Raw genomic sequence first — 27,646 nt, forward strand, 5'->3', positions numbered from 1 at the left:
TGTTCTTCAGAGTTAACATCCTTCTGTAAATTTAGTGATATGTCATGTCAGCCTCCTATGTGCAGAAATGTGTGTGCTTTTAAAAAGGGACTATGCTTCTTAAAAGTAGCATTGTAATCTGATTTTTCTCCTGTAACATTAAGAGCTTCTTTTGATGCCATTGACCCATATTTTACAGTATTATCTTTAATGGTTGCAGAAGAATTATTTGTGTGAATGTACCATAGTTAATTTAATGAATCTCCTATAGGGAGACACTTTAATTCTTTCTTTTCCAATTCCTGTTTGTACTTAAAATCTGTAACTTGTATATTTTGCTTCTCTTTGATAGTATAACTAATACGACCTCCACATGACATGAAGGCACAGGCAGCTCTGTCTTTCTTCTTCATTCTTATACCATCTCTATGTGGATCTCAAGGTAAGCATCTTTATAATACACCCAAGTGTCAGTTGTTTGTATCATTTGATAGGAACATGAGCCACAAGGCAAGGGAGCTGTTTCCTCTGTAGCCATAGCTTATCAACTTTTCTAACTTTTCTTCTATCTACTCTGAGGTTCTTTCTAATCTGTTATCTGCTACCAAATATAAAATCACTAGAAAGGCAAGTTTGATTGATTGGTTGATTTGGTTTTTTTTTTTTAAGTGTAAGCTTGGTACTTACTTGACACTTGACAAAAGGCGTTATCAGCTTTGCTAGGCCCTGTGGCAGGCATTTTAAATTATCCAATGAAATATTAGAGGTTTTTAGTAGAGCAATTAGGGAGGTCGACAAAAACACTCCTTTTCTTTCCCACCTTTCCATGTCTTTCTTCTCAGCTTGATGCCACATTCCTCTAGCACTTGGTACAGAGATAGACTAAATCTCTCTAAGGCAAAGTGGGACATAGAGTGGAAAGAGCCTCAGAGGAGGGGGCAGAGGAAAAAGACTTTGTGACAAGGCCATATGAACACCCGATTATCCCATCTAGGGTAGCTTTGAGCAAGGTCAAAGGAGTTTAGTCCATTGTCTGTAAGATAAGGTCCTTTCCAGTGCAAATATCACAGAATTCATAGATAGGGCATATGATCTACTAAAATGTTTTGTGAATTGGTTAAAAAATCTGGATACTGCCTTCAGTGATTATGAAATGGGTAAGTAGATTTGCTTTGCAAAAACCTGATTGTGATGAGTCCATTTGCTTTTTAAAACCACCTTCTGAAGTTGACAGTAAATATATATATATATATATATATATATATATATATATACACACACACACACACACATATACAAACATATATATTAGGAGGATTGGACCTCTACCTTTATATCCAGAATAATATTCCTTAACTATATTTTGATGGACTCATAGTATATCCTGAGAGTTGTCTTAAAGCCAAAATAAATGAATCACTTCATTTCCCTTTTTGGACTCCTCCTCTTATGTGCACCCTTTCTTGAAACTAATGTCTACATATTCCCAACAGACCCCTTAATGCAGCATTGTCTTCTACATGCTCCAAATATTTCCTAACCCAGCCAAGTTAAGTTTATTCTATTCTTTTAGGGCCTGCTAGCTCCAGCTAGCTGGATAAACTAATTTGTTATTGTTATAGTAGGTGTTAAAAATAAATGTATTCAGGAAATAAAAATCAACAGGAATCTTTAATTTATATAACATACATAATTTCCAGCAACTGTAGCAGGCCAGGATCAGAGGAGAGATGAGACTATTGATCAAGCATGGAACAAAGTTTCTATGCTTTATGCTGTTGTCAATTCTCATGGTTACATTGAATACAACAGATACTCGATTGAAATTTCAGACACTCAAACATAGAGCTTCATGGCTTGTTTCTAGTAATTAGACTAGCAAGTGTTCTTGATAGATGATGTGGTCTGTTAATGATCAGGCTGCTGACCTAGCATAGTTCTTCTAGGTAGTCCTGGTAGAACACTTGATAAGCACCCATCACTAATTCTCTTCATAACTGCTCTTGTTTTTAGATACGTTCTTTTTAGCTTCCATAAGTCATGTTCCTATGAGTGAGCAAATAGTCATTGGAAGACTTGATGAAGATATAATTCTCCCTTGCTCATTTGAGAGTGGGCCCGATGTTGTAGTTCACTGGAAGAATCAAGATAACTATGTTTACTCATACTACAAAAACAGTGACCAGTTGGAAAAGCAAGATCCCAGATATGTAAATAGGACATCCCTCTTCCTTGATGAAATTCACAATGGGAATGCCTCCCTATCTTTCAAAAGATTAAAGCTTCAGGATGAAGGAACTTACATATGCTACGTGGGAACATCACTTGGAAAAATCATAAACAAAGTGGTACTAAAAGTGGGAGGTAAGTGTACATATACCATTTTACAAAACATGACAATGATACCATTCCATGTTTTCTGTAATGCCTTCTTCTTAATTTAATATGCTATGGGCTTCCTTCCAAGATAATACATACAAACTACCTCATTATTTTTAATGCATAGTGTCTCATAGTTTAGACATGCTATAATTGATGCACCCGTTCCTCCATTAGTAAGTATTTAGGTATTTCTAGTGTTTTACGTTACAAAAAATGTTGTGATGAACATCCTTATATTTAATACTGGGAAATGGTCTGAAACAAAAGTATCAGAAGTAAAATTTTAATATGGCATTTATACCAGCAGCATAAGAGTATACATTTTCCCCTTAAGTCTTATCAACACCTAATATTACCCATCTTAAGACATTCTGCCAATATGATAGCTTAAAAATATTGAATTGATTTAAATTACATTTTTCTGTTTTCTAAATGAAGTTAATTGTAATACTATATGCTTTCCTCCTGTTTGTATTAACTTCATTTATCTAATCATTTATTTATTGGGAGGGGCATTTTCTAATGGGTTGTTTTATCTAGCTCATGTTCTTTCTCCCTCTGTTCCATTTATCTGCTTCAGACCTTGACTCAGAAATCTAAGAATTATGGGTAAACAAAGAATCAGAAAGGCTCTGAGTCAGTACCTGAAGAGTACAAACTGCTGCGTGAGCTCTAGTTTGTCAGCTTTGACACCCACATTTTGACTGCTCAGTGAGGCCATTAGATTTTTTTCTAGAATTCTTTCTAGAGAATTGAGCTTTCTAGTTGCTATGTATCCATGCATGCTCTTTTTTCCTTGTAGATCACCAGACTATATCTTAAGGTTCTACAGAGTTTTTGCTGTTTTTCCTTTCAGAAACTGCCAGGTTTTGCTCGCAAAGCTTAGCTTTTCATTTCATGGGTATTAAAATAATGTGTTCTGCGCAGATGGGCTAAAAAGAAGCTAATGACAGTTCCTCACGTGCCCTTCTTTCTCCCACATAGCTTTTGTCACACCTGTGATGAAGTATGAAAAGAACACCACAAACAGCTTCTTAATATGCAATGTGTTAAGTGTTTATCCTTATCCATTTATCACATGGGAAGTGGATAATACACCAATCTCTGAAAACAATAAGGAAGAAATCGGATCTTTGGGTCCTTTTTATATTAACAGTAGAGTAAATATTACAGGATCAAATTCATCTTATCAATGTGCTATTGAAAACACATTGCTGAAGCAAACATGGACAGGGAGATGGACAATGAAAGGTAGGCTCCACAAGGCTTTCTGTGTACCTGTGCTGTCAGAGATTGGGAGGGAATGGGGTTTGATTTACAGGTTAAGAGAAGAACACAAAGGAAGGAAATGCATTTGCAGCAGTTAGAAGACCAGGACTGGAGTCCCAGATCTAATATTACTGGCTCTGTTACCTCACACAGTCATTTTTACTTCTGAGCGCTGGTTCCTGGTTGGTAAAATGGAAGTAATTCTTACCTTGCAAGGTGTTTATGAGTTGAAGGAAAACAATTGTGAAATGGAAAGCAGAAAATACATCCATGAACATTGCTGTATTTCTCTATGGTTCTTCTACATAGAATTTTCTACTTGCATTGGACTTTAGAAGATCAGAGGAGAAGGAAAGGATACTTGTTTCCGAGCAGGTCACAACCTCTGATTCTTGCCAGTTTTTCAACCAACAGAAATTAGTATTGCTTCTGTTTAGTCTCTTTCTGTTTAGTCTTCTTAAGTAGTATTAGCCCATTAATCTTTATCAGCACCTCTACTCCTTCCTCTCATTTATTTGAACAAACCCAAACTCTCACCAGTCTCTATATCTATAAGCTACTGTTTAAGAAGAGTTTAAGGAGAAGAAAAATTAATTTGGCACCATTTATCTAATTCTGAGGAAAATTATCAATATTCTTTTATACTTCACTAGAAGCAAAGCAAATTTTTTCTGTAAATCTCTATTATGTGGTGAAAGTGGAGGTTAGCTTTCCTTTTTGGCCTTCTCTTCCCCTGAGTTTCTATTTTTAATATTTAAATTTATTGAAGTATAGTTGACTTACAATAATATTAGTTTGGGGTATAAAACATAGTGATATTTTTATAGATTACACACCATACAAAGTTATTATAAAATATTGACTATATTCCTTGTGCTGGACATTACATCTTTGTGACTTATTTATTTTGTAACTGAAAATTTGTATCTCTGAATCATCTTTAACTATTTCGCTTCTCTTCCCACCCCTCTCCCTTCTGGTAACCACTAGTTTGTTCTCTGTATCTGTGAGTCTGTTTCTGTTTTATTATGTTTGTTTTTTAGATTCCACATATAAGTGAAAACATACAGCATTCGTCTTTATTTCTCTACTTATTTTACTAATTATAATACCCTCCAGGTCCATCCATGTTGTCACAATAGCAAGATTTTATTCTTTATTTATGGCTTGGTAATATTCTACTTTGTGTGTCTGTGTAACTCAAATCTTCTTTATCCATTCAGCTGTCAATGGGCACTTGGTCGCCTACATATCTTGGCTATTGTAAATAATTGTTCTATGAGCTATGAACATTGGGGTGCATATATCTTTTTGAATTAGTGTGTTTTTTTTCTTCAGATAAATACGCAGGAGTTAAATTCCTGGATCATATGGTAGTTCTATTTTTAATTTTTGAGGAACCTCCATCATGTTTTCCATAGTGACTGCACCAATTTAAATTCCCGCCAACAGTGCACAAGGATTCCCTTTTCTCCACATCCTCACCGACACTTGTTATTTGTTGTCTTTTTGATAACAGTGATTCTGACAGGTGTGAGGTGATATCTCACTGCAGTTGCATTGATTTGCATTTCCCTGATGATTAGTGATGTTGAACATCTTTTCATGTGCCTGTTGGTCATCTGTATGTCTTATTTGGGAAAATGTCTACTCAGGCCTCTGCCCATCTTTAAAAATCAGATCTTTTTTTGTTTGTTTGTTTCATATTGAGTTGTATGAGTTCTTTATATGTTTTGGATATTAAACCCTTACCAGGTATTATATCATTTACAAATATCTTCTACCTTTCAGTAGGTCACCTTTCAGTTTTACTGATGGGTTCCTTCCCTGTGTAAAAGTTTTAAAATTTGATTAGGTCTCATTTGTTTATTTTTGCTTTTGTTGCCCTTGCCTGAGGAGACAGATCAAAAAAGTATTGTTAAGACTTATATCAAAGAGCATACTACCTATATTTTCTTCCAGGAATTTTATGATTTCAGTTCCTACATTTAAGTCTTTAACTTGTTGTGAGTTTATTTTTGTATATGGTATGAGAAAATATTCTAGTTTTATTCTTTTACATATAGCTTTCTAGTTTTCACAACACCACTTATTAAGGAGACTGTCTTTTTTCCACTGTATATTTTTGCCTCCTTTGTCGTAGATTAATTGACCATAAGTGCATGGGTTTATTTCTGGGTGCTCTGTTCGGTTCCAGTGATCTATGTGTCTGAGCTTTGTGCCAGTACCATACTGTTTTGATTACTATAGCTTTGTAGTGTAGTTTGAAGTCAGGGAGCATGATAACTCTAGCTTTCTTCTTTCTGAAGATTTTTTTGGCTATTTGGCCAAAAAAAAATCACTAATCATCAATAATTTGTGTTTCCACACAAACTTTAGAATTATTTGTTCTAGTTCTGTGAAAAATGTCATGGGTATTTTGATAGAGGTTGCATTGGATCTGTAGATTGCTTTGGGTAGTATGGACGTTTTAACAATGTTAACTTTTTCCAATCCATGTACACAGAATAGCTTTCCATTTATTTGTATTGTTTTCAATTTCTTTTATCAGTGTCTTACAGTTTTCAAAGTACAGGTCTTTCATGTCCTTGGTTAGATTTATTCCTACATATTTCATTCTTTTTTATTTAATTATAAATAAGACTTTTCTTAATTTCTCTTTCTGATATTTTTTATTAATGTACAGAAACCCAACTGATTTTTTGTACATTGATTCTGTATCCTGCAAATTTATTGAATTTGTTTATTCTAATAGCTTTTTGGTGGAGATTTTGTGGGTTTTTTATGTATGGTATCATGTCATCTGCAAATAGCAACAATTTGGATTCTTTTCTTCTAATTTGGGTTGCCTTTTATTTTTTTTTTTTCTTGTCTGATTGCTGTAGCTAGGATTTCCAATACTATGTTAAATAGAAGTGGCAAGAGTGGCATCCTTGTCTTGTTCCTGATCTTAGAGGAAAAGCTTTCAGCTTTTCACCCTTGAGTATGACGTTACCTGTGGGTTTGTTATATATGGCCTTTTTATGTGAATGTATGTTCTCTCCAAACCAACTTTGTTGAGAGTTTTTATCATAAGTGGTTGTTGAATTTTGTCAAATGCTTTTTCTGCATCTTTTGAGATGATCATGTGATTTTTATCCTTTGCTTTATTAATGTGGTATATCAGATTGATTGATTGATGGATATTAAACCATCCTTGCATCCCTGGGAAAAATTATACTTGATCATAACATATGATCCTTTTCATGTGTTGTTGAATTAATTTGGCTTACAATATTTTGTTGACGATTTTTGAATCTAATTTTTGGGGGGATATTGGCCAGTAATTTTCATTTCTTGTAGTGTCTTTGATTGGTTTGGTATCAGGGTAATGTGGCATTGTAGAATGTGTTTGGAAGTGTTCTCTCCTCTTCAATTTTTTGGAATAGTTTGAGAAGGATAGATATTAACTCTTCTTTAAATATTTGGTAGAATTCTCCTGTGAAGCCATTTCATCCTGGACTTTTGTTTGTTGGAATTTTTTTAGTACTGATTCAGTTTCATTACTAGAAATCAGTCTGTTCAGCTTTTCTATTTCCTCCTAAATTAGTCCTGGAAGAGTATAAGTTTCTAGGAGCTTATCCATTTCTTCCAGGTTGTCCTATTTGTTGATGTATAACTGTTTATAGTATTCTCTGATGATTGTATTTCTGTGATATTGGTTGTAACTTCTCCTCTTTCTAATTTTATTTATTTAGCACATCTTTTTTTCTTGATGAGTCTGGCTAAAGGTTTTTCCAATTTTGTTTATCTTTTCAAAGAAACAGCTCTTAGTTTCATTGATCTTTTCTATTGTTTTTTGGTCTCTACTTCGTTTATTTTCACTCTGACCTTTGGTATTTCATTTCTATACTAGCTTTGGTCTTTATTCATTTTTCTTTTTCTATATCCTTTAGAAAAGATACGTCATTTGAGATTTTTCTTGTTTCTTGAGGTGGGCCAGTATCGTGATATACTTCCCTCTTAGAATTGCTTGTGATGCATCCCATAGATTTTGGAGCATTGTGTTTCTATTTTCATTTGTCTCAAGGTGTTTTTTGATTTCCTCTTTTATTTCTTCATCAACGCTTTGTTTTTTAGTAGCATATTGTTTAGTCTCCACGTTTGTGCTATTTCCAGTTTTCCATAATTGATTTCTAGCTTTATACTATTGTAGTCAGAAAAGATGCTTGATATGATTTCAGTCTTCTTAAATTTATTGAGACTTGTTTTATAACCTAGCATTGTGACCTATCCTGGAGAATGTTCCATGTGAAGTTGAAAAGAATGTATATTCTGATGTTTTTTTGTATGGAACGGTTTCTAGTTATCTATTAAGTCCATTTAGTCTAATGTGTCATTTAAGATCATTTGCTTATCTGGGAAACTATTTTTTCTTCAATTCTGAATGATAACCTTCCTTGGTAGAGTAACCTAGGTTGTAGGGTTTTTCCCCTTTCAGAATTTTAAATCTATCATATCACTCCCTTCTAGACTGCAAAGTTTCTGCTGAAAAATTAGCTGATGGTCTTATAAGAGTTCCCTTTTATGTGACTCTTTGTTTTTCTCTTGCTGCCTTGAAAATTTTTTTGTCTTTAACTTTTGCCATTTCGATTATGATATGTTGGTGTAGATCTCTTTGGGTTCATCTTGTTTGGGACTCTTTGAGATTCCTGGACCTGAATATCTTTTTCCTTCTTCAGATTAGGGGAATTTTTAGCCATTATTTCATCAAATATGTTTTCTACCCCTTTCTCTCTTCTCCTTCAGGAACACCTATAATATGAATGTTAGTATGCTTGATGTTGTCCCAGAGGTCCCCTTAAACTATCCTCATTTTAAAAATGTATTTTTTCTTTTTTGTTGTTCTGATTGGGTGGTTTCCACTATTCTATCTTCCAGGTCACTTATGCATTCTTCTGTATTACCTAATCTGCTCTTGATTCCAATTTTCATTTCAGTTATTGTATTCTTCAGCTCTTTTTTATATTTTCTAATTCTTTGTTGAAGTTCTTACTGTGTTCCTCTGTTCTTTTATTGAGTTTGGTGAGCATTTTTTGTTGTGTTTTTTTTTTTGCCGTACTCGGGCCTCTCACTGTTGCTGCCTCTCCCTTTGCGGAGCACAGGCTCCGGACGCACAGGCCCAGCGGCCATGGCTCACGAGCCCAGCCGCTCCGCGGCACGTGGGATCCTCCCGAACCGGGGCACAAACCCGCATCCCCTGCATCGGCAGGTGGACTCTCAACCACTGCGCCACCAGGGAAGCCCCTGGTGAGCATTTTAATGACCATTGCTTTGAACTCTTTATCAGGTAAACTACTTATCTCCATTTCATTAGGGTAGTTCTTTCATTTGGGACATACTTCTCTGTCTTTTCAATTTGTTCAACTCTCTGTTTGTGTTTATAAAACTAGGCAAGACAATTACCTATCTCAATCTTGAAGGTATGTCCTTTTGTGAGAGTCTCCCTATGCAGTCTCCGTGTGCCCAGTGGCTTTGGTGGGAGAGCTGGATATGAAGCAAGCATGGAGAGGGGCCTTTTCTGGGGCATACCAGGGCTATCACTGGCACGGGCTGGAGCTGGAGGGTGGGGTGGGCTAGAGTTGGAGCCTGATATGGACTGGGGCTTCTCCTGAGGTGTGTTGGGGGCTGCTGCCTTGGTGAGGGATGGGGACTAGAGCTGAGCCAATCACAGGCCAGGGCTTCTTCTGGGGCATGCTGGGGGTGCAGCCTTGGTAGGTGCAGGCTGGAGCCAGGGGGGCTAGAGCTGGAGTCTGGCACAGGCCAGGGCTTTTCCTGGGGCATATGAGGACTACTGCCTTGACAGGGGTGGAGCTGGAGCAGTGCAGGGTCTCCCTCATGGGTGTGGGTCCTGACTAGATCACTTCTCTTCCCCTCCTGTTCACCTTGGTGTATTTTTTTCTTTATATCCTTAGTTATAGATGAGCCATTCTGCTGGTCTTCAGGTCATTCTCAGAGAGAGTTGTTCTATATGTAGTTGTAGTTTTAGTGTGTCTGTGGGAGGAGGTGAGCTTAGGGTCCTCCTACTCTGCCATCTTGGCCCTGCCTCTACCCCTGAGTTTCAAATTCTCAAAATATTCACCAAGAAGACACTAAAAATATGAACTATTCACTACCTTTATATTGATGTCAGTAGTGTGAGCAGCCAGTGTTCTCTGTTCATCAGCCAGGCAGCAATGGAATCATGGGAAAGGGTTGAAAATATTAAATTGCAAATATTTTCTAAGGAAAATCATAATTTCTCATGTTTATTCAGAAATGAGTATCCTGGAGTTCCAACAGTTCCTTAGGCTCAGCGTTATTTTGTCTTGTTGAGGATCTATTATGTACCAAGCTTTGTCACTCTCAGACTGTGAACTTAAGAACCGGATGTGTACTAGATGCTGTGGACTCTTACTTCTGGATCCACAGCATCTAGTACAAACATGTAAAAATAAAACTAAACCAGGAATGCAGCATACAAAGAGAGTGAGTAATTCTGTTCACCATGGTTGGGTGTGGGTCAGGTTTTTACAGAACATATGCTTAAGGAAGTTGCATAAGGGCAGAATTTTAAAAGAGCAGTAGGAAATTCCAGGAGAACATAGGCATTCCAGGCAAAAAACATACTAGACACAAAAGCACAGAGGAGTAAATATTGCTTGAACTGGTGGAAATATAAATGGTTGAGGGTTAAACTGAAGTATCAAAAGATAAGCCTAGAGTAGAAGGCAAAAACCAGATCAAATGGCTTCATCTTGCTGAAGAGCTTGAGCCAGCCCTGGAGGTAGTATGGAGCCAAAGAAGGATATGAAATATTGGAGCGACTGGAAGTGGCATTTTAGATGGCTTGCTTTGGCATCACTCTCGCACAGGTGGACTGCAAAGTAGGTATGTCTAGAACCAGGGAGAACAATTCATGGTAGTCCATAGAGGCCAGCTGACAGAACTAGAGAATAGGAAGGACAAGATGGAGTTAGCTCTGGAGGGACAAGCTAAGAATACCCAGCAGAGTCCCTGTTCTAAGAGCTCGGTCCAGTGAGGAATTACCTGCACAGTTAGAAATATACTTCTTACGTGCAAGAAAAGAGACTCTGTCTTGAAAGAGAGATTAAGAAGTGGTTGAGACCATGAAATTAGCAGAGACTGCCACGGTGTAGATAGTGACAAGGACGTAACTCCAGCACTCAGGGTCAGCAGAGGAAGATCACTGAGTTTAAAAGGCTGATAACCATAGCAACATTCTTGAGTGATCACCGCCAGGCTGTAGGAGTTAAAAACCAGGTGTGTCACCTCCCTAGCTGGCCCAGGCTTAGGTCTCCTGAAGCCTAAGCTTAACTTTGGTGGGAGACTTTGAAATAGTGGTAGTAAAGCTTTTAATAAACTCCACAGTACAAATATCTCATTGCTTTCCAAAAGGTATTTTCAAAGATATTTCTAGGTGTAACTTAGAAAATTCATTTGAAAATTTTGTTTTCATTAATCTTTACTTTTCTATTCTGTTTCTAGATGGCCTTCGTAAAAATGAAAGGGAAAACGTTTCACTCTCGTGTAAACCTGAAAACAGTTTTTTCCTACCAAATGAAGATTTCAGGGTCACTTGGTCCAGGGTGGACAGTGGGAATTCTTTGGTCCTGGCTCACTTTCTGAACTCCTCACAAGAAACAATTATCAATGAACCCCTACTTTCACGGAACAAAATTCTGATAAGCCTGCATGACTTCTCTTTGACTTTGAAGGATCTTCGTCTTTCAGACAGTGGAGAATACCTGTGCAACATTTCTTCAAGCAAATATACTTTACTCACCATCCAAACACTGTATGTAGGTAAGTTACAAGTAGGGTTGCATAATGGGTTTCGGGTACAGCATTAGAGATTGTGAACATCAAACAGGAAAATTAGGTTGCCATTTCAAGAATACCTTTGAATAGAATTTCTGAAAATACTGTTTACAGGGATACTTCCAGTCAAGACAATCTCCTTCCTTCAACCACAGGCAAGTCTTGCATTGAAAAAAAAGAAATTACTCCCAGAAGATTTCCTTTTTAGGGTTTCAGGGCTTCAGAAATGAAGAGGGAACCTATATGTTTTGTTACTCTGTGGGCTGAGCATCTTCAGTTCCTGTTACCACTGTGCCTCAGGGTCTGGGGGTGGGGAGTTGAAGCTGTGTAGGTACAGGAGGAAGTTAGAATTTGGACTCTGCTGGATGCTGGGGAAGCATGGTCTGTGAATCTGGTGAAAACAGTTACCAAAGGGCATTTGAAACATTACGTGTATGCCTGATTCGGCTCATTTTTTTCTTACCTCTATTGGTAGCTAACTGGTAAAACTCATTAATTAAAATATTTCTAGTCCAGTATCCATAGAGTCATAGACTGTGTACTCATGAAGTTGACCTTCAAGGTGGGCTGATCACCCTTACCCTTAAGTGATCAACTTGACATCATGGGAGACCACGGCACTCCTCTTTCTATTCTTTATTAAAATATAAGTCAGTGGAACATATGTTTTAGAAATATTTTTATCATTATAGTTATGAAAATTAGGAGAAATAACAGATTTGAAGGTTTGGAGATTCTATGTAGTGCGTTTTGGAGATAAGAATACAGAGTTGTCCTTGGGTCAAGGACAACTTCAAATAGATAGAAACTTCAAGACACTGAGTGATAACACTCCCTTTGTAGAGTTGCTACTTTGAGGGTACTGAAAACTGAGATGCAGATGAAGCTCCTATTTTTCCCCAAAATAGGACTGTCACTTTTACATAAAATACAATTAAGCTTTAATTCTATTTTCTTAAATGTTGGATTCATTTTGGAGTTTAGAAAAATAATCAGGAAGAAACAGTCTGAAGACCACATCTGGCCCATCTTTCTAATTAGAGGTCTAATTTTCAGTTTACACAAAGTGAAGCATCATGACCATTCCACCTCTGTCAAAGAAAAGCTTTTCAGAACCTCTCATTCTGAAGTAAAATACTGGTCAGTTGAGACTGCAAGAGGGTTTGCCCATACTTCCCCCCAGAAAGAGGTCTATAGCAGGAACTACCCCATCGGGGCAGGGAACAGGAGAAACACTCTTTCAAGGAAACTTGCTGTTCTGTACTGAACTGCAATTTTCTGCTTGCTGCCTTGCCCAGGAAATACTGCAGTATTTGAAAAGGAGGCCCAGAGAGTGGGGCTTATGATTCCTAGAGTCTGGATCTTCTCTAGAAAGGTTGCACTGAATTGAATGAAATTAAATAATTCTTGCTAAATTTTGCTGCTGAATCAATATGTGATCTTGGACAAATCCCTTTACAGATGGGGGAACTGAGGGTCATGGATAAAGTAAGAAGCTATACATTGCAGAATTTTCTTCAGGAGGAAAAATATGCCTATGAAAACACTTTAGGAAGTCAACATTCCTACTTAATTACTCCTTCTCTACGTGGGTATAGAATTTCAGGATGACAAATGTGTGGAGAGATTAATGTTTTATTGGTTGTAAAACATTAAGTAAAAGTATATTCATAAAAACTGACATCCATTATATAGAGCTGTTCATTTTAAAGAAAAGCCATAATTATCTTCCCCCCTGAATTTGACCTCTGTTCTCTAATGCTTGCTCCTTACTCTTTGGTAGAACGTGGATTATAAGATTGGCTGGTTCTGACTTTGGTTACTCAAGGTCTCCAAGTTTCTGGCTTCTGAGTTCCCCACTTCCTTTAATACCAATTATAACAATGCTAGTTCCAACCAAGATGCTGAAAAGAGTTCTGGCTCCTCCAGTTATTCCTGAGGAGCTCCAAGCACTATCGGTTATCCTGGTGGTCACCTGTCACCTTTTACTCAAGATCATGGCTCCTACTCAACTCTTCTCATCCCCTCTGCACTGCTCATCTCTATTCCTCTAGGATCCTGCCTTGTCCAAGCCAAGGGTACACGGCAACCTCCCTTCATCCCCCAAGGAATACACTAGGCTGAGGCTAGTTTGTAGTCATAATTATTCCTTTGTAAAAGTGTGTTGATTATCTTATTACAGTAAAAAACAATAGAGACTTAAAATACATAGAAGACTCATTGTCTCTCAAGTTTTCAGACTTTTTCTCTCCTGACTCTCATCCCCACTAGGCCCCAAATTGGTTAATATCACAGCTTTGGCAGGTTTCCCACAATAGACACATTGAGGTTGGGAGTTATTATTTATGCTCATGAACAACTCTGGTCCAGACAGGGCTGTTGTTCATATCTTTAATGGGTCTTTTCACTAGGAAGAGTTTTTTCACTAATATGAAATCTGTCTCCCATCCAGAACGCAGAAATAGCTAGTTATAAAATTAGTAAATATACTCTACTCACCATCTATACATTTTCTTTTATTTTCTGGTAACTTTTCTTCCAGCTTATAGACTTTTTGTTGAAGCAAGTCAAGGAACAGTTGTCGGAATAATTTCAACATTGGTGGCAGTCATGGTGGCAATTTTGTTAACTCTAGCTGTTAAATCAAGAAGATGCATGTCTTCCGACAGAGGCAATATCTCATGGAGGATTTGGTCTTGTGCCCGGGTGTTCAGGTAGGGGTGTATCAAACATACACCTGCAGCTGCACACCTACACTGCTGCTAGGCATGTAAATAGATCTGAATTTTCTGCAGAGCTGTTTTTAAACTTTTTCAAAAATTCTTTAAAAGGTGCCCACATTTCCACCTAACTATTTACTTCTAGGAAATTATCCTGAGTTAAATGGTCAGAGACACAGCAAGCTATATACAAGCACATCCATTGAATCACACTGCCAGTTTTTCATTGAATTTTTTTTTTTTTTTTTTTTTTTTTTTTTTTTTTTTTTTTTGGCGGCACGCGGGCCTCTCACTGTTGTGGCCCTCCCGCCGCGGAGCACAGGCTCCAGACGTGCAGGCTCAGCGGCCAAGGCCCACGGGCCCAGCCGCTCCGCGGCATGTGGGATCCTCCCGGACCGGGGCACGAACCCGCGTCCCCTGCATTGGCAGGCGGACCCCCAACCGCTGCGCCACCAGGGAAGCCCCATTGAATATTTTAATAATAACAGGAAATTGATTAAATGAATTGAAAGTCACGTGTTATTTAAGTTGTTTTATTTCTCTTTTTTCTACTAAAGAGAGAAAATTTAGATATGGCAGTAAAATAATACACAGGATGATCTGAATTATCTTGCATTGAAAAATAGCTGAAAAGAAGCCAAAACGTTCTTTGCCTTTGTAGAGAGGTACTACACATCTCTCCACCACACATCTGCCCAGGTACTTCTATTATGTCTGGACTTCCTTAAGTCCCTGGGCTCTGTTTTCGCTTTCTTTGAGTTTCGCCTACAGTTGCTACTGCTCAAAACAGCATTGTCCTTGATTGGCTATTTTATTTTAATCCTTGTTAAGTTTTTAAAAAAACTTTTTTCTAAGTTTTCTGCTAGAAAACTGTGTTACTTATAGCAATTTAATTACTTGTAGTAATTTAACATGATACATTAAGATTCCATGGTCACAGGACTTCTAAAAAGACTTTGCTTTTATCAACAGAATTAGATCTATGAAAAGCTTGAATTTACTTATTTCCACATTTTACAGATCAGAAAACTAGAATCCAGAAAGTTAACACAAATTCTAAGTAGGTATGTGAAATAGACTCTTATAAGCACCACCTAAGATGACCCAGCTAACCAGTGGCAGAGGTAGATCTAGGGCCCAAGAAGCTCTCCCTCCTTTCATAATCTCTCCGAGAAAGCTCTGAGTGTCCTGGGAGGTTTAAATAGATCCCATGTCCCTTATTTTGATTGATATTTGCCTATTGCCCCCGCTGAAGTTAGGGTTATTTGATATAGCAGACACCATTATTGAAGGTAGGATTTTAAGGGTGATAGTGAGTGAGAATTTCACCAGTTGTAGCCCTGTGATTGTTTATACTAATAGGTCAGTCCCCTTACTTGTTGCTCCTCTTAGCTGCCAGAAGTAGAAAAAGATGGGAGGTTGCAGGTAGTCTAGTTTGTCCCCCACATGTAAACCCTAATATGATGATACTTGTGATTAGATAGGTTCCAGTTATAGGAGAGGGGGCACTACATACTGCTCAAGAAGGATGGTTTAGTTTCTATATTGGAAGTGTGCACAAGTCCAACACAAAGTACCTGGCACACTCAAAACTGGACAAAGGGGAGCACAGAAGATAGTGCATTCCCCCAGAACTTTGCTAGAAAACCTGAACTTGAAGGGACAAGAAGAAAGAGCAGTGCCCAAAACCTGCAAGGAGAGTCATGGAACAAGCTGTGTTGTAAGGAGGGCGACCTTCACTCAGAGGACACAGATAGACTATAGGGAAGGAGCTAGAATAAGTACCTGATTTTGCCCTTCCCTCCCTTTGATCTCCACCCCAACTGGAAACCAGAGGGCAGAGAAGCCCTGCAGGTAGAACCCATCCAGGTCAGCTTCCCGTGGCAGAGAGCAGGATGGATCCTGATTCTGGAGGAGCAGGCAGGAGATATCAGAAAAAACCATGTTAGGGTATTGACCACTTAAAATAAAAAGAAGTTCCACAGTTCTGTAGTTAGGTGGGCTGAAAATATATTTCAAGCTGTTAAACTAAAAGTCACAAAACCTCCAGTTCCCAGGCTGTTGTTTCATATGTATGTTTTCTTTTTAAAGTCCCTTTTCTATTACTCTGTTTTAAAATGCCCTTAGTATAAATTATCCTAGATTTTAGCAAGACCCAGAAGGAAGGCCTTCCTTGAGAAATGACATTATGTCTCTTTTTCCTATCCATCACCACCTTGGCTATTTTCCATTGTTTATATCTGGTAGGAATCAGGCCAACAATCTTAAAAAGCCAGGAATTGCTGGCCTGGTTGAATTGCCTTTATCCCTGCTTTGGAGGACCCTGAAACAGCCATAAGAATTTACTGCTGTCTGTTTCTGATGAGGTATTTGTATATTAAATGCATTTTTAATGCTGTTTGTTGGAAAAAAGATTTGAAGAGGGGAGTAACTAACGTGCTTCTAATAATATAATTATACTGAGGAGGGAATAAGGGAGAATTTGGGTGTTTGCAAAGCCATGTTTTTTTAAGTTCTGTTTTTTCTTGTAGAGGGGCATCCATCTACTGATCAGAGATCTAGCCATGACGGTACTGCAGACGAAAACGTGGTAAGGCATTTCCTTTATCAAACTATTTATAGTATAAGGATGCTACTGTAAAAGGTAATTGAAGTTTTGACTGATTCACACATCATCATGCAGGACTTTTACCCAGAAAAAAAGGCAGGAGGGATTGCAGGATAATAGAATGGGGAAAAAAATACACTTAGGCTTTTCCCACTGTAATTAAACATGCTCTACTTGCTTCAAGAAGTGTGTGCTCTTATCATCTCCAACTGTTATTTGTAAAGATGATTTCAAATGGCACTATGTACCAATATACTTATTATTCTGATGGAAACATGGGATTGCATAGGAGTGGAAGGCAATACAGACAGATAAAGAAGAGAAAAGCAGACTATAATTTCTGCCCGGACTCAGACTGCTGACCTTCTACACTTTTCCAGCCACTTCTAGGTTCCTTCAGAACTTATAATTCACTTACGAATTATAGCGTGATTGCATACTTCCTTTTTGCTGCACACCTTTTATTATTTATGAGTTCCATTAATCAGAATAAATAACAGTAAAGAGTGGGGTAAACTTGTTTTTCTACTTGTTAAAATCTCAGGAACATCTAGCAGGAAAATTAAAATTAACTGATAAGACCCAGACTTCATAACTACTTATTTTATAACTGTCTCATGGATCTTGGATTACAGATGCAAACAGTAGCTTAAAGCTCCCTCCTTCCAAAAAACAAAACAAAACACTACCAGCATTTAAATACTTAAGATAAAAATGGTTATTCTGACATGAACAACGGTGATTTTGAGTCCATTTTTCTTGGTTCTAGGCTCTTTCAAAATATTCATTCAGTAAAGGAAGTGAAGACAGGAATTGACAACACAGCACAAACATCCTTAATATCCAGTGATCTCACCTCCCCTTTCTTCACTGCGATTCCAGCAATGGCTTGTCATGACCCAACAATTCTGCCATTGCAAAGACTTGTGATAGTGGAAAGAGAATAATTACCTTCTTTCTCACGCCCTAAGAATCATTCATTGACCCCCCTACATGCATCAAGATTATAAATGCCTGGATGCCAAGGGTTCCAGTTCAGCTTGGAAAAGAACTATCCCATTCATTTACATTCCTGCTGCAATCAGCCCAGGAGGCTACAGTGAGGTTTCCTCCAAGAACTCAGAAGAAATGAATCACTAAGAGATGATTCAAAATCTGATTAACTAATGATGGGTGAGTGGTAGAAGCAGAAGTCACTTTAGTGAAAAGGTGAAAAACCAGAGCCTAGAAAACAGGCAATGGATTTGCTAAAGTATTGTACTCTAGTTTTATATGAATGGTTAATATCAGTTTAATCAACTAGATTTAGTATGTTGAGTCTTAGGAGCCCCAAAGAGTAAGAATGTCAGTATCTCTAAGACTACCCAGGGTGCAAAGGGCCCTATCAACTCAAGAATTGACATCTCTGGGGTTGGGTTGTACCCTTCAACACCAGGGTTTGCATAGCCGAGTGACCCTAGTTATGAAGATAATTTGATTTACTCTTTTGGCTCAGTTGTCATATTGTTAATCAGATTTCTAATAAATTTAGATTTTCATAAATTTTATGCAAGGAGAGAATGGATAATTCAGCTGACTAGATGATCTGTTCTCAATTTCATCATCAATATAAAAGAAAGAAAGCCAAACCAAGACTTTTGTTAACTTATTCAAGTTTTTAACCGTATAGCTTACAGGAGAAAACCAATCCTCAATTGTGTATTAATACTATCTGATCGAGAGAGAGGCATGGACATATATACACTACCAAATATAAAATAGATAGCTAGTGGGAAGCAGCCGCACAGCACAGGGAGATCAGCTCGGGGCTTTGTGACCGCCTGGAGGGGTGGGCTAGGGAGGGTGGGAGGGAGGGAGACGCAAGAGGGAAGAGATATGGGAACATGTGTATAACTGATTCACTTTGTTATAAAGCGGAAACTAACACACGATTGTAAAGCAATCATACCCCAATAAAGATGTTAACAACAAAAAATACTACCTGATCCAATTTTCTTTATCAGCTGGACTTCTTTCACAATCATCTCCTACTTTGCACATAGCTCTGTTGACTTCAGGTATTTGCTACAATGTTGTGACCAGTGTTCATCACAAACGGTAAAGTATTAAGGACGCTTAAAGAAAAACTTTAGAAAAAAGCACATAAGACACTTGGTGAGGAGAAAGTGCTCAGAATTGCTCTAGTCTACTTACGGTGATGAGGGTGATAAATTTAAAGACCAAAGCCAACACATTGAGGATGGTGGACAAGAAGGACTCTGTGTCCTTCAACGCCGCTGAGTCCCTGAATTAATCTTAGAGCCACCTGTGTGAAGCAGGTTGGATCAGAGAGGCAGACTGCTGAGAACGACAGAATAAGGATTTATTATAGAGATTCAACATTATAGAACTGTGGGCACTGGTGAAGAAGTCTGCACCAGGCTGTCCCCTCTGCATCTGGTGCTGGGCCTGAGGTCGCTGTCGGTCAGTTGTGCCAGCGGTCAGGAAGGACAGCTGGACACGGACTGAGGATGGACTGGAATTTATAAGAACAAACTGGACCCCATGCAGTCTCTCAGGGCCTCCAAAGTCAACACTGTGAGTGACCTGTAAGATGATAAGCTGGCGCCCATTGCCATGGAGCTGCATACCTGCCGGGCGAGGATTCTGACAGGAGCTGAGAGAGCTGTGGGTCCACAGAGCTGTGGCCCATCCCAGCTAACTCACCTTTTTAGCCTGGAGTAATAGTTGCCAGCTATCACTGTGCCTGGGGCCATACAATGACCTTATGAGCACAGAAAGAACCCAGCTGTTCCTTCACTTCTTCCTCTCAAATCTGGTGCATATTTCTCTTGTGACCAACTTTAATCCAGAACCACACAGGAAACGTACCTCCAGCTTAGCCAAACTGGTACAATACAAAGACAGCATACCAGCTATCACTGATCTGAACATCTTGAGTGGGTGTTGTTTCAGTATTGCACAAGTATGTAGCCTACATGGTTGTCCAGCAGGAGGGTTTTACCTACAAGTGCAAAATGACCAACTATGACTATATGTAAATCACTATAGAATGCTAAGAAAAGCCTGTTGTCTCCCACCATTAGTGGCTAAAAATATAGACTCACGGATGTAGAAATAAGGCCAGCAGAGTTCACTAGCTTCAGTAATAACCATTTACCAATATGCCTTAGTCCCCGTGGACCATAACATAGCTCATGTCTTCTGTGAATATTACTCATTAAGAAGCAATATGGACAAAGTATTTTTTTAACATCAGAATTTAAAAGATTCTTGCATCTATTTAATTTTTCATGTGAAATGTTTACTTGCCTCTGAGGAAAGTTAAAAAAAAAATCCAAAAAATCCCCACTACACTTGGAAGCAACAATATTCCCTTTTATTATTTCATTTTCTGATCACCTTGTTTAAACTACTTTTGACACAGCGTAAACATGTTTTTTAAAATGTCTGTTTCACAAATGAGTGGATATATCAAAACAGAGACTTATAGATACAGAGAACAAACTAGTGGTCACCAGTAGCGGGAGGAGTAGAGGGAGGGGAAGGGGATTAAGAGGTACAAACTACTAGGTATAAAATAAATGAGACACAAGGATGCAATGTACAGCACAAGGAATATAACCAACATTTTATAATAACTTTAAATGGAGTATAATTTACAAATGTCGACTCACTGTGTTGTACACCTGAAACTAATATAACGTTGTAAATCAACTATACTTCAGTAAAAAAATTAAGTGTATGTTTCAAATGCAACTTAAGTTTCTGGCCATAAAACAGTACCTCCTTGTACTTCTCCAGCCTCTCTGTCCTTTATAAACAAGGACTGGTCATTCTTCATGAACCTGAAAAACAGAATATCAGCGTGTTCTGTGAGATTCCTGTGACTTGCATTAGTGCAACGCATACCAAGAACCAAACCCAGTGCTTTCCAGACGTAAGCAGGACTTAGCCAACTCTTCATTAGCTTCAAAGGGAGGCAGGGAATTGAGGCAGTTGTCTGCATCAGAGAAAGCAGACACCGGTAATTCACCGCAAGGGTGTGCTCGGTCACTCAATTTTTTGCTCGCCTTGCATTGCCAGCGAAGGCAGCGCCCTCTGTAGAAGACCCCATGAGGGAGACACTAGCCACATCACCGATTTGCTCCATAGACCTGATGCACAGTTCTATGAGAAAACCTTTTCCTTTGGTTTATGACAGTTGAAGGAATTTCAGGCTCTCCTCCTGTGAATGGAAAACAGTCATTGCACTGCCAAGGACGATTTTCCTATTCATCTCTGGCCTCTCAGAAGCAATTTCTGCTTCACTCATTTTATTCTTTGTTGGAAATAATCGTGACAAAGTCGAATGCATTACATCTGTTTCCGAGGCCCTTCGACCTCCTGCAGCTGAGTGCAATTGCCGCACGTGTGAAGTATTTCCCTAAACAAATCCATTACGTGGGGTTGCTGGGCAGGTTCTGCACAGAAGACCCCAATCTGAGGCCATAACACTTCTCAAACTGAGGCCAGAGTTCAAACCACTTAACTGGATCTCTCCATATAGGCCTTATCCCTGAGACAACTACTTGCTCATCGATAGGAAATTTCTGGAGTCTGCAAATGTCTCATATTTCTCATATTTGGATCCAAATATATTCAATATAACCAACTAGTCTCTTCTTCAAAAGAGATCCTTCGCCCTCCCATAAGGTAGTATTTATTATTGGCTGCCCTATCTACTTATCTTGAACGGTTATTAGTAATTCATTTATAATAAATAAGAAAGACCAAGCATGTACCATGTTTTTAAAACTGAAATGATGGTGCCTGTGCTAAGTACTCTGTAGGCATTCTGTGGAGGGTATCCAACCCCCTTTAATTCTCTCCTTCTAAAGCCAGATCACACTTTAAAACTGTGTTTCTGGGAACAATCTCAATGAGGAAGCTTAGGCTACTCTAACTGCCACGGTATGAAGTTTGTGTCCCCGCCCACAAAATTCATAGGTTGAAATCCTAACCCCCATGGTGATGGTAGTAGGAGATGGGGCCTCTGGGAAGTGATTAGGTCATGAGGGTTGAGTCCTCGTGACTGGGATTAATGCCCTTATGCAAAAAAAACCCCAGAGAGCTTCTTCCTTCTCTTTCTACCATGGGAGGTTACAGTGGGAAGAGGGCCGTCTACAGGGAAGTGGCCCTCACCAGATACCAAACCTGCCAGCACCATGACCTTGGACTTCCCAGCCTCCAGAACCGTGAGAAATATTTGTAGTTTGTAAGCCATTCAGTCTCTGGTATTCTGTTATGGCAGCCTGAACAGACTAAGATAATGACGCTGCCAAGCCTACAGTTTAGTGCTGTCACTCTATCACTTTACCAGGAAAATTAGGGCACTGGCCCCTACTATTGGATCGGAACTAAAGTTTGGGGGACCAGAGATGTAGACAGTCCCTTTCTCTGTTTTAGGGAAGATAGCTAAAAAGCAGGACTCTTGCATTTGTTCTCATTCATGGCCTCAATTTTTTTTTTTTTTTTTGCTGTACGCGGGCCTCTCACTGTTGTGGCCTCTCCCGTTGCGGAGCACAGGCTCCGGACGCGCAGGCTCAGCGGCCATGGCTCACGGGCCCAGCCACTCCGCGGCACGTGGGATCCTCCCGGACCGGGGCACGAACCCGTGTCCCCTGAATCGGCAGGAGGACTCTCAACCACTGCGCCACCGGGGAAGCCCCATGGCCTCAATTTTAAACGTGTCCGCCTGGGGTCTCCATATCAATATGATACAAAGTCACATACTTGCCCACAATAGAAGGAGTTCACTTAGAACTTCAAGCAGATCCATCTGTACTTCTTTAATCATCTTTGCTCCCTGGACTTCTGACGGTTCTACCCACATGAATCTAGGCCCTGGAGCTCAGAGCCTGCACATTAACCTAGAATTAAGCATTTGAGAATCGTAAATACAGTGTGCATCCCACTCAAATGCTTAGTGCTTCATACTCCCTGGACAAGTAGAATTAATAAATATAGGAAAATTTTGTCAGAACCAGTTTTTTTTGTTTGTTTTTTTGTTTGTTTGTTTTTGCGGTACGCGGGCCTGTCACTGCTGTGGCCTCTCCTGTTGCGGAGCACAGGCTCCAGATGCGCAGGCTCAGCGGCCATGGCTCACGGGCCCAGCCACTCCGCGGCATGTGGGATCTTCCCGGACCGGGGCACGAACCCACGTCCCCTGCATCGGCAGGCAGACTCTCAACCACTGTGCCACCAAGGAAGCCCCAGAACCTGTTTATTGATGTAGTTTTTTAAAAGCCTTTAAGAGAGAAACAAGAAATTTCCATGTGATGACATGAACCTGAAACACAAATGCTTTAAAAGTTAGAGCAGAGCTGAATATCTGACGTACCTTTTCCCCAAACTCTTTTGCTTTAATCTTGAGCTTATTAACTTGAGATTCGGCTATCTCTGCCCTTTACTTAGCTTCATTCTACTCATGTTGCTGCTTCTTATACTTGGAAAGTTATGGACTAGCTTCTGCTTCCTGTAAAAATAAAAAATGAAAAAAAAAAAGGAATCCCTGAGCCTACTACTCATATTTTTGTTCTTCTCTGACATTAGAAAGTTGAAAAATGTGTGAAAGTAAACTAAACTTCTGAGTATTGAATGGAATATCATATATTGGTATGATATATATGGATTCAGATTCCTAGCAGGCACCAGATCCATTTTACAACTGTTGTTCCCTGGAAATTTAGAACATGGTCAGCACTTTCCACAAACTGGATGTAGTCCAGCTTTCACAGATTTGGTATGTAATAGATTAACCGCAGTTATTTGTTTTGTAATCAGTTTAACATCCTATTCTGGGTAGAGGGAGCTTGTCTTTACAATTATAAGGGTCAACAGGTAATTATTAGACATAGCAGTATTTTAGCCCAAAGCATTTAAATAATCAATTCAAAACCCTTCAAGATATATTATTATTAGGCATAAGCCATTATATATGGTGCTTTTCAATTACATTCCATGGAGCTACGGCTACTAACCAGGGTTGACAAGTACATTTCAAGAGATGGTAGTTTTGGCCACAGTTATGTCCAGGCACATCAGATAAAAGGACTGTGGGCTGCATTTATGCTCAAGCAAGGTTTTAGAGTAAGGAAAGCCCTAGGGTGAGGAAGGTCTCAGGGTGATTACGCAACCAAAAATTTTCCATCTTTACATGATACCATGATGTTATTTGGCTCATTTTTTTGCAATGCACATGTTTGGGCATAACCACAAGGTCAAGGGAGAGAGCTCTGTCTCCCTGAAGGGAAAAGTTGCACAAATTTTAACGATAGGTAATAATTCTAGTATGAGAAAAAACAGAATGAGCGGACTAAGCTGAGCTGGTCCTCTCTGATAAGCTGCTCATCTAGCTTAGGGCCACATATCTCTATTAATCAAAAGTAAATGGGGGGGAGGGGAAGATGACGGAAGAGTACGACACGGAGATCACCTTCCTCCCCACAGATACATCAGAAATACATCTAAAGGTGGAACAACTCCTACAGAACACCTACTGAATGCTGGCAGAAGACCTCAGACCTCCCAAAAGGCAAGAAACTCCCCACGTACCTGGGTAGGGCAAAAGAAAAAGCAAAGACAAAAGAATAGGGACGGCACCTGCACCAGTGGGAGGGAGCTGTGAAGGAGGAAAGGTTTCCACACACTAGGAAGCCCCTTCGCGGGCGGAGACTGCGGGTGGCGGAGGCGGGAAGCTTCGGATCCGCGGAGGAGAGCGCAGCAACAGGGGTGCAGAGGGCAAAGCGGGGAGATTTCCCGCACAGAGGATCGGGGCCGACCGGCACTCACCAGCCCGAGAGGCTTGTCTGCTCACCCGCCGGGGCAGGCGGGTCTGCGAGCTGAGGCTCCGGCTTCAGTTGGAGCGCAGGGAGAGGACTGGGGTTGGCTGCGTGAACACAGCCTGAAGGGGTTAGTGCACCACGGCTAGCTGGGAGGGAGTCCAGGAAAAGGTCTGGAGCTGGCGAAGAGGCAAGAGACTTTCTCTTCCCTCTTTGTTTCCTGGTGCGCGAGGAGAGGGGATTAAGAGCGCTGCTTAAAGGAGATCCAGAGACGGGCGCAAGCCGCGGCTGACAGCGCGGACCCCAGAGACAGGCATGAGACGCTAAGGCTGCTGCTGCCGCCACCAAGAAGCCTGTATGCGAGCACAGGTCACTATCCACACCTCCCTTCTGGGGAGCCTGTGCAGCCCGCCACTGCCAGGGTCCCAGGATACAGGGACAACTTCCCGGGGAGAACGCACGACGTGCCTCAGGCTGGTGCAACATCATGCTGGCCTCTGCCACCGCAGGCTTGCCCCACACACCGTACCCCTCCCTCCCCCCGGCCTGAGTGAGCCAGAGCCCCCGAAACAGCGGCTACTTTAACCCCGTCCTGTCTGAGCGGAAAAACAGACGCCCTCCGGGGACCTACATGCGGAGGTGGGGCCAAATACAAAGCTGAGCCCCTGCGAGCTGTGAGAACAAAGAAGAGAAAGGGAAATCTCTCCCAGCAGCCTCAGAAGCAGCGGATTAAAGCTCCACAGTCAACTTGATGTACCCTGCATCTGTGGAATACATGAATAGACAACGAATCATCCCAAATTGAGGAGGAGGTCTTTGAGAGCAAGATTTATGATTTTTTCCCCTTTTCCTCTTTTTGTGAGTGTGTATGTGTGTACTTCTTTGTGAGATTTTCTCTGCATAGCATTCCTTCCACCATCTGTCCTAGGGTTCTATCCGTCAGTTTTTTCTTTTTAATTTTTTTCTTAATAATTAATTTTAATAACTTTATTTTACCCTTCCTTCCTTCCTTCCTTCCTTCCTTCCTTCCTTCCCTCCCTCCCTCCCTCCCTCCTTCCTTTAGATAACGAATCATCCCAAATTGAGGAGGTGGACTTTGAGAGCAAGATTTATGATTTTTTCCACTTTTCCTCTTCTTGTGAGTGTGTATGTGTATGCTCCTATATGAGATTTTGTCTGGATAGCTTTGCTTCCACCATTTGTCCTAAGTTTCTATCCGTCCATTTTTTTTCTTAATAATTATTTTTTAATTTAATAACTTTATTATATTTTATTTTACTTTACCTTCTTTCTTTCTTTCCTTTTTCCTTCCCTCCTTCCTTCCTTCCTTCCTTCCTCCCTCCCTCCTTCCTTTCTTTCTTTATTCTTTCCTTCCTTCCTTCTTTCTTTCTTCCTTCCTTCCTCCCTTTCTTTCTTTCTTTTTTCTTCCTACTTTACTAATTCTTTCTCTCTACTTTTTATCCTGAGCTGTGTGGATGAAAAGCTCTTGGTGCTGCAGCCAGGAGTCAGTACTGTCCCTCTGAGGTGGGAGAGCCAACTTCAGGACACTGGTCCACAAGAGACCTCCCTGCTCCACATAATATCAAATGGCGAAAATCTCCCAGAGACCTCCATCTCAATGCCAGCACCCAGCTTCACTCAATGACCAGCAAGCTACAGTGCTGGATATCCTATGCCAAACAACTAGCAAAACAGGAACACAACCCCACCCATTAGCAGAGAGGCTGCCTAAAATCATAATAATTCCACAGAAACCCCAAAACACACCACCAGACGTGGACCTGCCCACCAGAAAGACAAGATCCAGCCTCATCCACCAGAACACAGGCACTAGTCCCCTCCACCAGGAAGCCTACACAACCCACTGAACCAACCTTAGCCACTGGGGACAGACACCAAAAACAATGGGAACTACGTACCTGCAGCCTGCAAAAAGGAGACCCCAAACACAGTAAGATAAGCAAAATTAGAAGACAGAAAAACACACCACAGATGAAGGAGCAAGATAAAAACCCACCAGACCTAACAAATGAAGAGAAAATAGACAGTCTACCTGAAAAAGAATTCAGAATAATGGTAGTAAAGATGATCCAAAATCTTGGAAATAGAATAGACAAAATGCAAGAAACATTTAACAAGGACCTAGAAGAACTAAAGATGAAACAAACAATGATGAACAACACAATAAATGAAATTAAAAATACTCTAGATGGGATCAATAGCAGAATAACTGAGGCAGAAGAATGGATAAGTGACCTGGAAGATAAAATAGCTGAAATAACTACTGCAGAGCAGAATAAAGAAAAAGAATGAAAAGAACTGAGGACAGTCTCAGAGACCTCTGGGACAACATTAAACGCACCAACATTCGAATTATAGGGGTTCCAGAGGAAGAAGAGACAAAGAAAGGGACTGAGAAAATATTTGAAGAGATTATAGTTGAAAACTTCACTAATATGGGAAAGGAAATAGTTAATCAAGTCCAGGAAGCACAGAGAGTCCCATACAGGATATATCCAAGGAGAAACACGCCAAGACACATATTAATCAAACTGTCAAAAATTAAACACAAAGAAAGCATATTAAAAGCAGCAAGGGAAAAACAACAAATAACACACAAGGGAATCCCCATAAGGTTAACATCTGATCTTTCAGCAGAAACTCTACAAGCCAGAAGGGAGTGGCATGACATATTTAAAGTGATGAAGGAGAAAAACCTGCAACCAAGATTACTCTACCCAGCAAAGATCTCATTCAGATTTGATGGAGAAATTAAAACTTTACAGACAAGCAAAAGCTGAGAGAGTTCAGCACCACCAAACCAGCTTTACAACAAGTGCTAAAGGAACTTCTCTAGGCAAGAAACACAAGAGAAGGAAAAGACCTACAATAACGAACCCAAAACTATTTAGAAAATGGGAATAGGAACATACATATCGATAATTACCTTAAATGTAAATGGACTAAATGCTCCCACCAAAAGACACAGATTGGCTGAATGGGTA

General features: G+C 39.9%; 2 protein-coding genes across 2 annotated transcripts in view; one reads left to right on the forward strand and one right to left on the reverse strand.

Moving 5' to 3' along the window:
- Positions 1 to 357: 357 nt before the first annotated feature.
- On the forward strand, positions 358 to 14,814 carry HHLA2 (HHLA2 member of B7 family; the record flags this gene model as incomplete). Its single annotated transcript, XM_082839084.1, has 6 exons — positions 358 to 421; positions 1,993 to 2,343; positions 3,346 to 3,612; positions 11,158 to 11,475; positions 14,033 to 14,161; positions 14,768 to 14,814. The coding sequence occupies 6 exons, from the start codon at positions 358 to 360 to the stop codon at positions 14,812 to 14,814; spliced, it is 1,176 nt and encodes a 391-aa protein (XP_082695210.1).
- Positions 14,815 to 20,651: 5,837 nt separating this feature from the next.
- The window catches only part of MYH15 (myosin heavy chain 15), a gene marked incomplete at both ends in the record, with an annotated part of 180,194 nt that continues 173,199 nt past the window's right edge, over positions 20,652 to 27,646 (reverse strand). The window contains 5 exon segments of the mRNA XM_082839245.1: positions 20,652 to 20,666; positions 23,201 to 23,266; positions 23,270 to 23,281; positions 23,285 to 23,314; positions 23,318 to 23,335. Coding sequence (XP_082695371.1) covers positions 20,652 to 20,666; positions 23,201 to 23,266; positions 23,270 to 23,281; positions 23,285 to 23,314; positions 23,318 to 23,335 — 141 coding nt within the window.

Source organism: Leucopleurus acutus (genome assembly GCF_964270905.1).
Source record: "Leucopleurus acutus genome assembly, chromosome: 5".
Taxonomy (NCBI): Eukaryota; Metazoa; Chordata; class Mammalia; order Artiodactyla; family Delphinidae; genus Leucopleurus; species Leucopleurus acutus.